This window comes from Dipteris shenzhenensis, chromosome 22 (assembly GCF_047967505.1).
Source record: "Dipteris shenzhenensis isolate YYH24624 ecotype China chromosome 22, Dip_SZ_1.0, whole genome shotgun sequence".
NCBI lineage: Eukaryota > Viridiplantae > Streptophyta > Polypodiopsida > Gleicheniales > Dipteridaceae > Dipteris > Dipteris shenzhenensis.
This window is the reverse complement of record NC_141617.1, coordinates 52,488,965-52,507,535: the sequence shown is the minus strand read 5'-3', so window position 1 is coordinate 52,507,535 and position 18,571 is coordinate 52,488,965. Positions and strand designations below refer to the sequence as shown.

At 40.4% G+C, this 18,571-nt stretch overlaps 1 protein-coding gene across 1 annotated transcript; it reads left to right on the top strand.

Moving 5' to 3' along the window:
* The first annotated feature begins 15,921 nt into the window (after window positions 1-15,921).
* LOC147888275 (uncharacterized) lies at window positions 15,922-16,716 on the top strand. Its single transcript, XM_087393310.1, has 3 exons — window positions 15,922-15,968; window positions 16,088-16,495; window positions 16,590-16,716. The coding sequence occupies exons 1-3, from the start codon at window positions 15,922-15,924 to the stop codon at window positions 16,714-16,716; spliced, it is 582 nt and encodes a 193-aa protein (XP_087249436.1).
* The last annotated feature ends 1,855 nt before the right edge of the window (window positions 16,717-18,571 follow it).

The following is an 18,571-nucleotide window of genomic DNA, read 5'->3' as shown; positions in this document are numbered from 1 at the left end:
GGTAGATAGGTTCCCTTGCATGTTATTACTTTACCTAGGAACAAAGACAAGCGTCTAGACTCACATAAATTAAAATTTAGCAAAAACCATGTTATATGTACAATCAGTGTCACAAATCCATCATTAGTCTTAAGTGTGCGAGACAATAAGGGGGGTAGTCCACACCCTTAAAAGAAAAAAGAAAGTGGGGGATAATCACCTCCTTTAGGTTAGTCAATCTCAACTTTTTACTAAAGAGGAAACTACGACCAACTTTAGGTTAGTCATATTACAAACGACCAAGTCTACAACAAATGATAAAAAATCAAACTATAAACACCAAGGGAAGAATCACCATTTAAAAAGATCGCAAATGTGGGGGGTAGTCCACAACCAAGGGAGACAATTAATCATAAATCCTTAAGCCACGTTTGAAGAAATATTAAAATTATTAAGTGAAACTCCTTAAAGGAGTGCTAAAAATTCATAAAGGGGGTACACTACACCTTTAGAAAGAAAAGTAAACAAAAAAGACCATAAGAGAGGGCTTGTAATTTCAAGGAAAGCAATTTTTGTAAAGTAAATAATAATCTAGAAAACATTAGGGTACTTTACAAGCTTGAAAAAAAAATTCATAAAAAAGCTACTTAATAATTGGGAAAGAATAATTATGGTTAGAAGGCGTTTGTTAGAATTAAATAGAATGATAAGTTGAGAAGAGTGTAATAAAGAAAGCTTGTGTTAAAAAATGACAAAAAATAACGACATGAGTAATACATAAGGGCCATTATTAAAGAGAAATTAATTAAAGAAGTTTTATAGAGGAAAAAGTAAGGAAAGAAAGTCAAAAATATATCTAAGGGATAAGCAAAACAATAAAATAAAGGTAATGACCTAACCAAAAAAAATATACGACATATATAAGTATGTATACAAGAAATAAATAAGTAAAAGCAAACAACCAAAAAATAAATAACTATAAGTAAAGAAAATCATGACCAACGCGAGCAAGAAATAATTAACTTATTAAGTGCACGCAACATGCAACAATAAAGAAAACAAAAAGAGTGATAACAAGTGGCTGAGCAAATAAAGAGGAGACTGAGGCATGAGGAGTCTTCACACAAGCTACTAAAGCAAGCCATTGTGGTCGTGTAGAGGTGCCATATATCTGTTCTACATACACTAAGCTGAATAAGCATTGTAAATATATCACAGAGATAAAGGGAGTTGTCACATTGTAAATCCGTATGATAGCTTTGGCACTGGTTGTCACTCATGATCAAACTTCAGTGTGGGGAATGGCCAAGCAACATAGGTTGGAGGTGATGAGCCTAAAGCAAATGATGGGTTGGAGCAAGTAGAGGGAGCTCCATAGGCAACTATGTTGGAGGATCTTGTGATGCATGAGCATGGAATGAGTAGTAGAAGACATTGAGATGGAGAAAGAAGCTCAGGCTGTAGCTACTGCAAAGTGAAGGAGCAGTGGGGAGTAGAGTTCTTTCATGAGGCCATGTTGTGCATGGAGTCTTCCATGAAGAAAAAGGAGCCAAGGAGAGAGAGGAGGTGTAACTCAGAGGGCATAAGGCCATGCACGAGCTTGTGCAGAGAGACACTTGACAATCAATATGAGGGTGGGCAAGAGAATCACGACCAATACAAGATGGCCAGCAAACGAGTTGGGCTGCTTCCACACTACGTAGGGAGACATGAATGGGGTGGTGGAGCTTTTCTAGGAGGAAGCCTTGCTTCAAGAGGGATCTAGTAGCCATCAAGTGAAACTTGTACACAGTAGTGTCATGAAAGGAGATTCGATCTACAATGAGAAACGCTCACGGAACTTGCAAATCCTTGAAAAACACAGCAACACTCTTCGAAAATACGCGCAAACTCTCAAAACTCACAAACGGAAGAGGCTGAACAAGCGTGCTAGGTACAATCTCCCCCCATAGGTGTGGTGCTCTCCTTCCACCTCCTATGTATTTATGTATATTTCCCCAAGAAGCTTCCGAGCAAAAATCATACAAAAAGCCTCTGTACTTTCCTCCATGCACCCTTTTACCAAAAGCCCATCCACCTTCTAGAATAGCTGGCTTTTTCTAAAAATAAAGCTTTTTCTAACTTTAGTTTATACACTTAACCAAGCCGCTAATATTCCAAAATTCAAATATGTACATAAGCTTTTGTAATATCAAAAATTAGGCATAAGCCTTATTCATCCCCACATCATTGGAGTTACACCTATGTGCCCAAAATATGGTGGGTCACGCTTGCCAGATGCCATCGCCTGATCAATTACTCTTCCCCTGGATTCACACGATCAATAGTGATGAAATATTTCAAGCATAAGGTAACCTTGGAATCAATTAACCTTTTAGTATCATAGCAACGCAAAATCAATAAATCAATTCATCACCACAGTCAATCAACCTTTCAGTATTATAGCAACGTGAAATCAATAAATCACATATGAATGGTGCACACATGTGACACATACCATCTCATGGTGCACCTGATGCTACACATGAATAAAATTGTACAGATGGTGCACACATATGCTACACATACCGTCATTGCATAAGTGGTGCACACAATGCTACACACTCATACACTGCAGCTATATATCCAACCATGTAGGAGCACACATGCATCACTACGGAACAGTGAGCACACATGCATCAGCTGCACGACAAAAATGCTAGATCTCACTAAACTAAATACTGAAGGATTAAATTAATGGGATAATTCCAATTCTCGTAACACGATTGATGGAGGCGATGCTAAAGGAATTAAAGCCATCAAGATAAGAGCTGGGAATATGATGCATATAAGGAGAACAAGCAGGGGCATGAGCTAGTAGAAACCAAGGATTGTGAGCTTAGAGTAGAACAACGGTAAGAGGAGGCAACGAAGGAGTAGCCAGCAAGCAAAGTCGAAGTAGAGAAATCAGCTAGCACAATGGAGGGAAGGTATTCATGCCACGAGAGGCTATCACAGACGAAGTATGAAGGAAAGTCACGACGTGCCATAGCAAACGGAAATGGAGGCGAGGTCATAAGCAACGGGGAGTTAGAAATGAGGCAAGGCAAGGAAAGCATCGAAACTATGTCTTGGAGTCCATGTAGTAGTTGGCACCTTAGTTGTAACCTGTGAAGCCACCATGCTGAGCATAAGCCATAGCTTTGAAGGTGTAGTGAAGCAAGATGAGCAAACCAAGAAAGCTATTGAAGTAGCTAAAGAACATATGGAGTAGAGGAGAATCCAAATCACAGTAGTGTAGAAGGAGATTACTATAAACATCCCGCAATCATAAAATTGCTAGGCATCAAAAGGGAGTGAGCATTAAATTCCATTGCCTTACCACACATGCCTTACTTAATAAAACCAACCTTACCCATAACTATGCTTATTAGTGCCCACGAGCATACACTTAGGTTTAAATACCTATTAGTGTAATTCCAACCCTTAGCTTATAATCACTAAACCAAAACATGGTACAAAAGAACTTCCTTCAAGTGTGATCCCTCTGTATAACCTTCATCGATCATTCATCCATATTAGCATCAAAATCACCCATTATCATATGATTAAATTTCAAAAACACCCATTATCATATGATTAAATTGCAAAATCACTATCCAATCTGAGAAAGAAAGCTTGTTAAAATTTTGTATATAATCTATTAAAAAATGGGAAAAAAGGGAAGCAGGGTTAGAAATGTCCTAAATAGAAAGGAGATGTATTAAGAAAACATAGGGGAGCTTAATAAAATGTAGATCGTAAGTGTAGGGGAAATTTTAGGCGGGGGGGATATTAATAAAAGTAGGGGAATCAGTTAAATGTCACCAATTGTAAAAAGCTTACATTTAAATAGTCATAAAAAGGGGGTTAGAAATTAAGGGGAAGATTTTCTAAAAAATAAACAAAGGTAGAGAGGTGTGTACATAGAAGTGGGGGGGAAAAGGTTGTCAGCATAGAGTGGAGGGGGGTTGGTTTGGTACAATTGGAAAGGGGAAACTTTTTTTGAAATGTGTGTGTCTGTATATGAATTTTTGCATGTGTAGCGGTGTGTGCACCATGTGATGGTATGTGTCACATGTGTGCACCATTCATCTATGATTTGTAGATTTTGCATCTCTTAAATGCTAAAAGATTGAATAATATTGGTGATTGATTTCAAGGTTTCTTATGCTTGAAATATTTGCATTATTGATGGTGTTGTGAATTCAGGGGAAGAGTAACTAATCAAGCGATGGCTATTGGTGGCAAGCATTATTCATCGTATTTTTGTGTATGTAAGCGGCAACCAGTGATGCAAGTAATAAACAAGGCTTGCTTCAGAAAGCCTAGTTTTTGAGATTACAAATGCTTGTGTACATATTTTAATTTTTGGAACATTAGAGGCTTAGCCTAAGCATAGTAACTAAAGTGGGAAAAGCAAACTCTATTTCTAGAAAGGGCAAGCTATTTTGGAAAGTGTGTGTGTGGCTTATCTCCAGTTCATGCATGGAGGAGATGTAGAGGAGCTTCTATCGGTTCTTGCTCAAATTTATTGAATCAAACAAATACATAGGAAGTGGAAGACGAGCCGTGCTGGTTATCTTTTCCGTTTGTGAGTTTTGAAAGATCATGCATATTTGTGTGTATAGTTTTCATTGTGTTTTCGATGATTTGCAAGTTTCGCGAGCAATTCCCGTCGTAATCTTCTACATTATCCTTTTTGCCCGTCTCCTTTCCCTCATCAAACTTATTAATAAGATTGACATTTTTGCTTGACATAGGGATAGATTTGGCTTTTATGTTCTCAAAAGCATTAATTAGAAGTTTCATCAATTGAGATCATGAAGGCTTCATGCTAGCATCGAATTGATAGTACCAAACAATTGCTAAACCTTGGAGCAAAAGCTTAATTTCATGCACTCTGTGCAAGCCGAACCAATGATGATATTCATACATTCTCAGAATAATTTAACCAAGGACAAATGCCTTTTTTGGCAATTTAAAAAGTGTTGCAACTTGAATTAGAATCCTTGAAAGAATTTGCATTGATTTCTTTTAGATAATAGTAGCTACATTCAAATTCAAAATTCTATGTTTTGACGAGCAAATTAGATCAGAATGTAGTTTTTTTGTGTCAAAGTTTATGAAAACAATCCAAGTGTATGGACCCCTTTTGTAAAGAAAGGGGTCATATTGCTTAAGAAAAGAAATGGATATCCTCATTTCTAACTAAACAAGTTTTCTAACTCTTGAAGTTCATGAAATGAGGCCATGATTATGAAACTGTTTTGTAAATGAAGGGTCATATTGCTCAATAAAAGAAGTGGTTATCCTTGTAAACTAATAAACCACAACAACCAATAACCAAAAAACAAATCTTCAAATAAGTTTTCAACCTATGCAAATGAAAATGAAGACATGATTTATTACATAGAAGACATGTTCAAACTTTTGTGATGTAAAATCGTCCTTCAAAATGTCCTACCACAATTATCAAGTGGAGAATAATTAGCACACTATCCTTGTGGTTCAAATTACTTATGGAAAAAAGGACTTCTTATATCCAATCCAAGGTACAAAAGGAAATGTAACAAATATTGCCAAATTTCAAGTCAATATTTTACACTCATAGTTTGGTATTTTGCTACTAGTTGTGTTGAGTTCATGTTATTTCAAATAAGTTTCTTACAAAGTGTCCTACCACAATTACCAACAAGTGGAGAAACAAACCAAAAATTTACACAAGGAGATATGCAAAAGGCTCCAAAAACATTGTTCTTGTGGTTCAAAATCTTCATGAAAGTATAGTCTCCAAAAACTAAACCTCAAGGCATGCAGGACAATGCTTGGAATATCTCTTTTTTATTGAGGGTGGCTTGGTGAACAAACATATTATTTTTGCTATCCAGTCCAAGGTATAAAAGGAAGATGTAATAAATGTGTTTGCATGGAATATAGGCATCCAATTTGCAGGATCGTCCAATGAAGTCTTCACAATTGCAAGAAGGAAATGGAGAAATGTCAACCTTGTATTCAATACCTTTTTGCATTGATCCTTCTGTAGAAACAATGAACTCAGCATGATCCATGGCCTTCACGACTGTTGCATCCCTAACAATGCATTTCATGACCAATGACCTCTAACTTCTATCTTCCATTTCTTTGGAGATTTTGTTTTGCCATCTCGACGTCAAGGTCGATCTTCATGCAATACTATTGTTTCATCATGGGCTTGAATTGGTGAAGCACAACTTGCACCCACCATCGGAGTTGACACTCCTAATATGACAAACCTCGAGCTTGTCAATCTGGCAATCTCTACACTTGTCAAGGATGTTCCTGATTGAACCTTCCACCTTCCTGGTGATGGTCCTGGAATACCTGTAATGCTAGTTGATGGCTTCCATGTGTGAATTACATCATTTCCACAAAACCAAATCATTTGGGAGCGTAATCCAATTGGTGTTTGAATCCTCCCAAAGAATGATGGTGCAAAAACTCCACGTCGATTTTCACGATCCTTTATATTGACAAGCTTGTTACATTTTCCTCTTTGTCCAAGCCAAGCCTAGCAACGGACTTGGCTTGTTATAGGAACTCTTCATAATGCCCAATTTGCATCATGCACTTCATATTCTTGTACACTCTTGGAATCATCATCCTCAAAACTCTTTGTTGTAAATTTAGTACTAGATTTTGGAGACATGGAGTATCTTTTCTTATTTGCATAACTGTACTCAGGGCGGTGACTATCATCCTCACATATATTTGAAGGCATTTACTTTGGCCTTTTCCTTCGCATAGTCTTGTCATCTCCATCATTAAAACATACTTTAGATGCAACACCCATTTCCTTTGCAACATCACTTGTTAGATCAACAACTGTTATGGCACTAATGTCAATCTGAAATTTTGAAGATCTTTTTTTTAGGTCTCTAGACTCGATCCACTTCCGATGAATTGGCCCTTCAAAAAAGATGTGTATCTAGAGCTTTGTAAAATTGCATTTGAGAGGTCACTAATAGAGGCATTGTAGAGACCAACATATTTGACATGGTTCAATCCAGCCCTCCAACTACCATGAATAGACTCTGCTAGATTTGTTCGAGGTATCAATACATCTCGTTATCTAACATACTCTGCAAACCAAGCATTGAAGAGATATTGCAATGGCAAAATTACATTATTAACATGATTAAAAAAATTCAAGAGAAATACAAAACCAACCTCTATAATGTAGTGGCCCCAATGGGAAATCCTAGCATGCCACCATGCAAACCAAGCTTAGCCGTGGCAAGTCTGAATCACTTGCATGGCATGCATTCCACCATGTCCTTAGGCTTCTCATTTTGACTTCTGTAGCTTGCTCTGTAGAGGCATCCTTCCAGCATCTACATCGGATTTTAAATTCCTCTTGGCTACCAACTTTTATACATGCCTTTGCATGGGAATGAAGACTTTGCTCCCAATGGAAAAGGCAAGAATGCTCTTTCCCTTCCATTATATTGTCAAGGCCACCATTGAAAGTGGCACGTACAGCTCTCCAGTTGGCTTCGGCCTCATCTACCATGAACCCTTTGAAATCTGCATTGTCAAACCCTTCTGAAACCATGACTTTGTTGGGAGTATCCCAAAATAGAATTTGTGTCAGTATCTTCCACCTTGAAGTCACAAGTTGCAATTGTTTGCAACTCTTGGATAAAAGGATTATACACATGGCAAGCCATGGTAGTCCAATCTTTCATTCGCTTCACAAAGTCAAACAACACCCAACAATGACCTAGTTCTACTCTAGGTCTCATTTTATTTACCAAATCAACCCCTAAACTAGAACCTTGGGTAGACATTTTAAATACATGACACCTGCTGAATGAACTATGTTGCAATTGTCCAGGAAACACTACTCTTTGGAAATAATTATATCTACAATGTCTTTTCAAGTATAAAATTCCATCTAGCCCATCTGACGCAGGTCGAGAGTCACGTCGACCCTCCTCAATCCATTTTGATAATCTATACATAGACCTAAAGTTGGTCAATATTCATTGTAATAACATAATTTAATAAACCAATGCAATAACAAATATTATGGTAATTACCTTCTTTTGTCGAGCAAAGGTTCACATTGTTTTAGTAAATCTTGTAGCTCAACATCCGACATCTTAATCCCATCTTGCACTTTCTTAGACAATAAAGTTTCCATAATAATGTCTTGGACAATTATATTTTGTACCCCTTTAGGGCATACAGCACCACCAGCCCTCACCATTTCAGAAACTTTGGTTTTAATGGCATCCTTTGTTCTCCTAGTCAAACCATCTCCAACGGGATGATTATGATGGCCATGGTGTATGACTGCACGAGTAAGATTCACACCATCTCTACATTTTGGCATGCAGAGTAACATTTCACAATAATATCTCTCCAAGCAAATTGGTGGACGACCACAATGTATACATGATAAGGAGCCATATGATTCAATTGACACATTTGCTGGGGCCACTCTAATCAATCTCCCATCCCATTGTGTCTCATTCTCTATCCCAATTCTTGTTTTATAACCACAAGTTGCATTTATACAATGGAGGTGACCTCCACATTCCTTTCTACGAACCACACCAGGAAATACTATATTTGTTATTATAGGATCACTCCAAACATGACCATCAAATTTTGACTCCGTACCTTTTGTGCGATGTTTCACTGAAGTAGTTGGTAACTCAAAGAAAACATCACCATCATAGTAGAAGGCAACTCATCCACAGTGATGTGCATTTCAACCTTCTCATAGGCCTCATGCAATTTGTTCTTTATAGGTAGTTGCATAATAATCTCAATGACACTATGTTGTTTGTCATTCTCAATGTTGCTAGTTGAATCAAGTTTCCTTGCCTCATCATTTTTGTTGCAAACAGAGTAGAAATCTTTTTTGTTTTCATGCACTAGAGTCTTCTGAAGTTCATTGTCATCAAGCTTGAATCTTTCTCCCTTCACGGTGAAAATATCACCAAACTGCACCATCAAGGTGAAATATTTTGTATCCATCATGATGGACTTCGTATTGCAGCTCCATTGTCAAATCAGATCCATTATCACCAAAGTGCTGATGGATAGATATGGACCCAAGTGTGAATTGAAAATGGCTAGCAAGCACCATCTCTGACAACACTCCTCTACCTACGAAAGTGCGAACAAACATATGCAAAGATCTATCCTCATTCTGAATTGTGATAGATTCCATAAGAATGGAATGGTTAAGCTATGCAACTCAATGAGATGAAGTCTAAAGGGTGAGATCTAGAGCAAAGTGTTCATTTCAAGAACTCATTTGAAACAAGAGTCTGCCGCAAGAAAAGTTGCTCACAAATGCTTTGCACACACTGCCCATTGTTTATACTCACAACTTTGTAAGATAGATCTTGTGAAAGTCGGCACTAGTGTGACAATGGCACTGAACCATGATGTAAAATTTAGCCATCATTTGTTAACAACAATACTATAATACCATGGACTCTTAGACCTTTTAATCCCCAACCTTTCTTTGACACGTATGGGAGTTATTGCAAGCCATTCTTGCTAGCAATGACATTTCATAATTGCTACATATTCATTCCGACAATTTGATATAAGTATTTTAAAGTTGATAGATATATATAAATTATAATTGTGGTGAACAAGAAATGGTTGATCAGTAATTTTCAAAAACAATTATGAAAATTTATCAACCTCACACAGTAATGATGTTTAATTAAATGATCACTCATCATTGCTGTATTCTCATGAGCAATCGAATTCGTATGATAATCATTATAAGTCATGGTTCCTTTTAACATCATAGTGCGGTAGCATTTCTATAGCCAGTATGTCATCCCGTCATGGTGAATAAAATAAATGCATTGATTGTATGTCATCACGTCATGTGTGGTAAGGAGTGCTAGCTAATAAAGAGCCCTCATAAAAATGAAAGGCCCATAAACCCCTTTCGTCAACGAAAGGGGTCTATTGGCTTTTCATTTTCATGAGTTTATTAAGAAAATGAAAGGCCAATAGACCCCTTTTGTCGATGAAAGGGGTCTGTTAGCCTTTCATTTTCATGAGAGCCCTTAAACCCTTAAGAAATATAAAAGCCAATAGACCCCTTCCATCAACAAAAGGGGTCTATTGGCCTTTTAAGCCCTTAAGAAATGCCAATAGACCCCTTTCGTCGACAAAAGGGGTCTATTGGCCTTTTAAGCCCTTAAGAAATATATATATATTTTTTGCAAAAAGTAGTGCTAGTTATATTACTTGAAAGCGAGAGTACAAGAAGGCCTTAAGGCCAGCGGGCTGTAATCACAAAACGGATTCAGCCCGAGAAGTCAAAATGCTAAATACAAGCCTCTTAGGGCATAATCATCGAAGAGTGGACAAACAGCCACGGTGGAGGGGCGTAATGCCACTGAGGACTCTAAGTGGAGTGCTGGAAGAATAACTCCCGGTGGTCCCAGTTGCAAAGGAAACATCATCTCTTTTCCTTCCCTGCCCGGGACTCTCCCTGAATCTGATCCCACTAACCCTTGAGCATGTGAATGATCGTGCTCCAGATATCTGCTAGGGTCTGGGTAGTAGAAGTAGTCTGAGCTCCTATAGTCTACGCGCATCTGGAAGTCCAGATATGCCAGCCTGCGATGCTCCCTATGATCTCTCAAACTGGGTGTCAAGGCATCGCTCCTGCATCTGTCTCTGTCAGATGCCATGGGAAGCTGTCCATGTATGCCCAAGTGGCCTGCGTGATGAAAAAGACGGGATCCTGTCTAGAGAACTCATAGGCCAAGTGATGTCCCGGCTCAGTGCTGCACCAACAAACAGCTCCCCAAGTGATCAGTCCTAGCTCGGGTGTAGCCCTAGCTAAGATCCCCATGATTCCCTTCCAAACCGTCTGCGCATGCGAGTAGCTCCAAAGGCAATGCTTCAGGGACTCCTCCTCCTGAAAACACATCTGGCAATGCCCCTCCTACCCCATATGTCTTAGCCAGCTGCCAACTGGAAGCCCCTTGTGTGAGCGAGCCTGGTGCCCAAAGCCATGGCATCTCAGACACTGGTTTGGGCAACCAATGACCAGAATGCACTGCGTCACCACACCTGTGTCTGTCTCTATCTCGAACTCCGAGGGGATGCTCTGTGGATCAAGGACTGCCACTTTGACACGTGGCACCCCTTGGGCTACCGCCGCATCAACGTAAGTGTCCTACATAGGCCAACCAAAGTGCACCCCTAGGTCCTTGATGATCGGGTGAAGCTCGGTTGCGAGACCTGGGAAGATAAGGGTAACTGGGTGTCGAGGAATGCGAAAGCAGGCATCGAAGTCCACTACACTGAATCCCCTGTACCAAGGGACCATGAGGATGATCTTCCCACCCACAGAAGTAGGGGATCGCCTGACTATGTCGCTCGCAGCCTATGCTGAGGAGAGCTTAAGCCAGAATATGCCACGTCCCATGAGTGCAACCTCCTCAATGTGACTCTCCTCGAGGTAGAGGGTGGACTGCAACTAGTCCCTGATGTCTGCTCGTCGTGAAGGCGAGTAGCCAATGACCCTCCCATAAACTGATGTCTGGGAGAAGTCTGTGGCGGCCTGCTTCACCAAGGAGACCTGGTGCTCTGTCAATGTAACACGATAGGCTGGTGGAGGGGGGGGTTCGTCTGGGCCACTGGTTCCGAGCACGTAGCCGCCATATCGCTTGACTAACTGCGAACTCCCAAGGTGGGTGAAGGGAAAAGAAGAAGGAGGGGAGAGGTAAGGGGAAGCGGGGGTAGAGGAAGGTGGGTGGGGACTAAGGGGGTGGCAGTAGAAAAGGAGGGGAAAGAAAGGGGGCGGTGAGGTGAATGGAGCGAAGCGAGGCAGGGGGTGAGGTGAGGTGAGGTGAGCGGAGCGAAGCGGTGCGAGGCGGGGTGAGGTGAGGTGAGCATAGTGGAGCGGAGCGGAGCGGGGTGCGGTGAGTGGAGCAGGGTGAGGTGAGCGGAGCGGAGTGGAGGGAACGAGGCAGAGGCAGGTGGGCGGAGTGGAGCGGGTGAGTCGAGGCGGGATGGGGTGAGGTGAGTGGAGAGGAGTGGAGAGGAACGAGGCAGAGCGGGGCGAAAGGAGCATGGCGAGGAGAGAGGGGGTAGCGACGGGCGGAGGAGTAGAGGCTGAGAGAGGGGGAGTGTGGCAGAGAGGGGGGGCGTGGTGGAGAGGGGGGCGGCTGGTTGTGCGGTAGCAGCCGACGGAGGGAGAGAGAGGGCCGTGCAGTTAGCGAGGGGGGGGTAGATGGGGAGCGAAGGGGGAGGGAGCTCGCAGGAGCACTACACAAGACTCTCAATCTTGCCCTTAAGAAATATAAAAGCCAATAGACCCCTTTTGTTGACGAAAGGGGTCTATTGGCCTTTCATTTTCTTAATTAAACTCATGAAAATGAAAGCCCTTAAGAAATATAAAGGCCAATAGACCCCTTTCATCGACAAAAGGGGTCTATTGGCCTTTTAAGCCCTTAAGAAATATAAAAGCCAATAGACTCTTTCAACGACAAAAGGGGTCTATTGGCCTTTTAAGCCCTTAAGAAATATAAAAGCCAAAGCCCTTAAGAAATATAAAAGCCAATAGACCCCTTTCGTCGATGAAAGGGGTCTATTGGCCTTTCATTTTCTTAATTAAACTCATGAAAATGAAAGGCCAATAGACCCCTTTTGTCGACGAAATGGGCCTAGGGGCCTTTCATTTTCATGAGTATAATTATCTCCCTCCCTGCCTCACTCTCCCTCGCTCTGCCTCCGTCACCTCGCCTCCCTCCCTTGCTCCCTCCATCCCTCGCTCGCCTCGCCTCCCTCCCGATTGTTGCCTCCCTCCCGCACCTCGCTCCCTCACTCCTTCCCTCTGGCTCTTTCTCCCTCCCTCTCTCCCTCGCTCTGCCTCCCTCACCTCGCCTCCCTCCCTCGCTCGCTCGCCTCGCCTCCCTCCTACGTGCAGCCTCCCTCCCTCGCCTCGCTCCCTCGCTCTGCCTCCCTCCTTCCCTCTCTCCCTCCCTCTACCTCCCTCACCTCGCCTCCCTCCCTCGCTCCCTCCCTCCCTCGCTCACCTCGCCTTGCCTACCTCCCTCCCGCGTGCAACCTCCCTTCCTCGCCTCGCTCCCTCACTCCTTCCCTCTCGCTCTGCCTCCCTCCCTCTCTCCCTCCCTCCCTCCCTCGCTCTGCCTTCCTCACCTCGCCTCCCTCCCTCGCTCCCTCCCTCCCTCGCTCACCTCGCCTCCCTCCTGTGTGTAGCCTTCCTCCCATGCAATAGGCCACAGTTATACATGTAGAAAAGGGTTCTTCCTTATTATGGGGCCATTTTTTGTTCATGGTTGTAGTGGTGGGAGTGATGCATCTGTGTATACGAGCTTTGGGTGAAAGACTTGTATCCACACGATTTCATGGAGAGGTAACTACAGACTGTATTGCTGCATTTACACTTATGATTCATGGGATTCCTAGGACTTTAGCAGCAAACACGAGACCACTACAAGAGTACTTCGAACACTACTACCCTGGCAAAATATATCGTGTTGTTGTGCCCCAAGATCTGTCTTCTTTTAGATGTCATGGTTGCAAGCAGAGCTTTTCGTGGATTACAAAGAGAGAGTGCAAACGAGTTTGTGAATTTGGCAGGGGCACGAAGGAGTAGGTTTGTGGGGTTGAGGGAGGGTTGGCATTTATGGAAACTTATTCTGGAGATGCTATTGGTTCGACCTTCCAGGGCTGCTGGTATTCGTGATAACCAAGTAAGAATTTCACAATAGAGAATAATTGAAAAAAGAAGGGGTTGCGAAGGTTTTCCAAATTAAACTCTTATCTAATACAATTTTCATTCTCATGAAAAAAAAGAAAGTATTGTAAAGCCAATTTTATGTTGAGCTCAAAAAAGGCAGTTCTAAGAAAGGCGTTGGAAGGGTGCATAAATTTGTCACTGGTTTTTTGCCGGTGAAGCCGCTCCCATTTGTTCTTCTTGTCCTACATCAGCCGTGATATGCTACCAACAACCCTCTGCCTCCCTCCCTCCCTCTCTTTGTCCCTCTGTGTGGCTCCCTCCCTCGCTTGCCTCCCTCCCTCCCTCTGCCTCGCCTCCCTCCCTTGCCTCTGTACTGTCTTTGTGTCCCTCCCTCCCTCGCCTCGCTCCTTCTTCCCTCGCCTTGCTTTCTCCATCACATCGTAAGTTCTTCTCACCGATTTTTGTCACGTTGGCAGGATGGTAAAAATAAGAACTTTTGAGAGGAGGGGGAGAGGTGGAAGAGGAGAACGAGGAGGTAGGAGAGGTGGAAGGACAAGTAGCAAGAGAAGTTTGCAAGTGAAATCTACACCAAATTTAGAGATTCAAAAAGAGGTTGAAATTGGAGTTGAAGAGGATAAGGAGATTGAAGACTTTGAAGACACTACTATAATTATGGAGGAATCTTCTAAGAAGAGAAAGAAAGAGGATAAACAACTGGATGAGGAGTTTGAGCAAGAGTTCCTGCTGCACTTGATATTGGCCAGGGGAAGGATGTTATTGAATCTCTTGCAATCAATCCTGGAAAGATTTCTCCCTTGATCCCTTTATGTCGTTGTGTTGTAAACACGAGAGTGAGAGGCCTACGAACTGATATGGATAGCCTAAAGCAAGCTCTAGAGGTAGAAAAATATATTCAACAGAAAGGAATGTTTATTTTATCTACAACACTTCCGGATAGTGTTTTGCAAGAGGTGACAGATGAAATTGAACAATCATGGGATTCTTGTTGGAGGGATGTAAATGCAGAATTTGAGGCACAGATTGTTGATGATGATGAATGGTCATTTTTGTCTCGAAAGATGTTTTTTGTGTGGGACGGGAATCACCATACTGTTGCATGGATGTCTCTAATTGAAGAGAGATTCAAGACATCAAAGGCATGGCATATTCGAGTTTTAGCAAGTTTTATTACTCCAGAGAAAGAAACAGAAATGAAGCTAATAGCTGCTCTTCAAAGGTTCAATCTGTAAGTGCGAGTTCTTGCTTATATGTGTTACCTTTTTTCGAGCTTTTAAGGGTTTTGTAAACAATTCTTAATATGTTTGAAGGTATGTATTTTTTATTTTTCAGCCTTAATGAAACAACAATTATTAAAACAAATCTCAAGGATTATTTGTACAACACGAAGACAATGTGTTTGTGTGATGAGAATGAGTACTTATCTCTATTTTCTGAGGAAGAAAAAAAGACACTTGAAAAGCATAGGGCAAATGAAAGCAGTAAAGGATCAAGTACTTGGTATCCTTTGACATCTCTGATGCTAGGGAGAATGGTATTTGCAGTAAGTTTCATACCATTTGTCATGGATGTCTTTTGAATTATAACTAACTAATTCATTGTACTCATTCATTTCTTTGGAATATATTTTAGCCACTATACAAGCAAGATTATGAGGCAAAGCTAAAGGAACTTCAGTCAAATTTGAGTGTTGCTGATATGGAGAAAGCACTTAAAAGTATTCGAAAGGATGTGAATCTCAAGTATGGTCGAAAAATGATCAAGGTATGGTTGATTTAATGATTCTTAACATAAAGTTGACTTTTTAAAGTGTTCAAGAGTTTTTTGAGATTGGTCGTATGATGTTTGTTTACAAAATGATCAAGGTATGGGATATGCATGTATTGTATGATTAAAAAATGCAGTTGAGTGTGATGATTGCATGTATTGTTTATATGTAGATTCTATCTATTGTCAAACCAACAAATGGCGAAGATTGGTTTAATATCTTGTGGAGCCTCCCATTTGATGAAAAATCATCCATTGTCACATTGGAAAAGTTGTATAACATCTCCATTGCAAAAGTCTCAAAGGAGACACAACTAGCAACCCTCAGAATCTTAGGTCAGATTCAAATTTGAGAACAAGTTATGGGATGCCAAAAGCTGATAGAATTCATATAGTGGATGGCGAAAGAGGCATGGATGGATCAGTTGCTTTGTGAATCTCAGAGGTTGCTCTCTCAGGTCTTGGTTGCTAGTCAACAAGCTAGCTTTGTGCTTCCTCAAGATCCTACATTGAGAGAGTATTTTGGGGAAATACAAGCAATGAATAGACTTGAATTTTATGAAGATTTCCTGGAAATGCTTCCGTGGTTGGTACCAAATTGGGCATTGCTTTTGGAAGTAGTTTGTTTCATCATTATTTACCACCAAGTGAGCAGACTATAAAACATGGAGAGAGTATTCCATGGAGAGGTGCATTGGAGAAGGCTCCATGCATGATGTTGTACTTCTTGGAGTTCTTGTGTCCAATTTCTGGACATGTGGTGGACTTAGGTGCTGGGGCTGATTCTATGCAAAAAGCATGCATGCATTCTGGGAGAGCATGCTTATCTATTGAGAATGATCCTGACATTTGCAATTCTATATTGCAACCATTTTTGGATGGACAGAAAGGAAAGGGAAATGTGTTAAGCAACTATGGGACTCTAAATGATTCCGAAGATGTGGAAATGGTTGTTAATCTTCCAGATGACTAGTAAGTATGTTACTCTCGTGTTTTATCTTTTTAAACCTATTTGTTGGAGAATATTATTATCAATGAGGCATTGATATTGATTGATCTATTTTAGCTTTTTGCCTTCTTATGTAGGTGCTATGGTTGAGATGATGTGTAATGACATTGCATTCAATGCCCCCATCAAAGAGAGAAGGCATCATCGCAGTATCTATGTGGATGACATCAGTAAAGAAGATTGAGTCTAGTGATTTGACATGAGATTTTCCCTTCAAGCAATTCATTTTGCTTATGATGCCCTAGTATTGAACATGCATAACTTTTGTGGTGTCTTGCACCTATTTCATTTGCTAGAGATGTAGTAATCATATTGAAGAACTATTAGTACATCATGTGAGTACCCACCATGAATATTAATCTCAATATCGCACATTCAATTTTGAGCATGTTGGTTTCATAAAACTTTTTCTATTTGCTAGAGATGTGACAATCATGTCATATCTTAGTTAAGGTTTGCATGTCAAAACTATGAGTTGTGTACAAATGATCATCATGGTGAATTGAATCTTAAAGTATCTCCTTGATGCAACTAATAGATGTTTTGGCATAGATGCATGCAAATTTGCACCCTAAATTCTTCACCATGTGACTTGCAATCATTTCATCGATAAATCACTATCTATCATGATAGTATGAATGATGGATGATATAGGTCGAGGGTGTTGAAATGAAGTAGACATGAAAAGTAGTTTTGTGAATAAAGGGATCTTATAAGCCCTAAATACTATTGGAAAGAAATGTAATTAAATGTATATAACATCTTTGTGGGATAGTTTTATGACTAAAGGGTATGTGATGTTAGTGGCATCTTTGTGGGGTGAAAATGTATATAGTATCTTCTTGGGGTAGTTTTATGACTAAATGGTGTATGATGTTATGATAAAATTGTCTATGAAATCACAATATAGGCCATGCTAAAAAAAATGTGCTCAAACCAAGACGCTCAAAGAAAAGACGTACCCGTGGTGCAACAGCTTGTGTTTGATCATGTTCCATGTCCATCAAATGTTACAAGCGAGCAGTTGGGTTAACTCTTAGAGTAAATAAAATAGAAAGACCATTTCCACGAAGCAAAGACTCCATTGTTTTGGCATAACTTGAAGCTAGTAGTGCTACTGTGGTTTAACACCTTGTGTTTGGCTGTGTTCTAAGTCCATTAAATGTTTTAGGAGGCAAGCGGTTGGGTTAACTCAAAGCAAAGAGCATGGAATATCAATTACCAAGAAGCAACACCATCAAGATACCATATAAATATTGAGCTTTGTGGAAAAAGCTTGAGAGATAACTAATAGTTGAACAACAATCTCAATTGGGACAATCCTTCATCATGAGGAATTTCTACTAGAAGATGGTGTTATGAAGAAAGTGTGATTGATCTAAACAAGATGCAAAGACAAAGATTGAATTTGAGACGTACCTAATGAGCAAATTGGAGGCCAGAGCAATTCTTGTAAATCGAAACCCCCACCATTTTTGTAATGTGTAAGGAAATGAAGATATAATCTAAAAGAGAGATGGAAGAAGAGGGAAAAACAAAGCCCTAAATATGGTGACCCATGGGCCAACACTTCTAAAAACTTCAATGTAGTTTTACTAGCTATAATGACCAAAAACTGCTTAAGACCTTTAGTGCATTTATTATTTAGCTGTAATGTTGAAAGATTGTACCTTAGATTGGGTTTGAGGCAATAATTTTCAGATAGATACGACAATTTAAACAAAACACTCACTCCTACTGTTCTAGTGGGAGCAACATCACAATTGTCATCCCAATGTTGACACATCAACTTTGAGGAGCTAAAAGAGATGGCTCAGCAGCCACATTAAAGGTACAAAAGTCACGTGAGGTGACTTGCAATTTACATGATGTTAATATTTTTTAAATTCATAAAATCAGTAAAATTTTAGGCAATATAGTCATATTTATTTTAAAAAGTCTGCAAATTCTCAAGAAAACCCTTCAAAAACTTGGAAACCCCAAGTTTTGTGATATGTTTATGAACACCCCAAAAGATTTTAAGAATTATTTTCTAATAC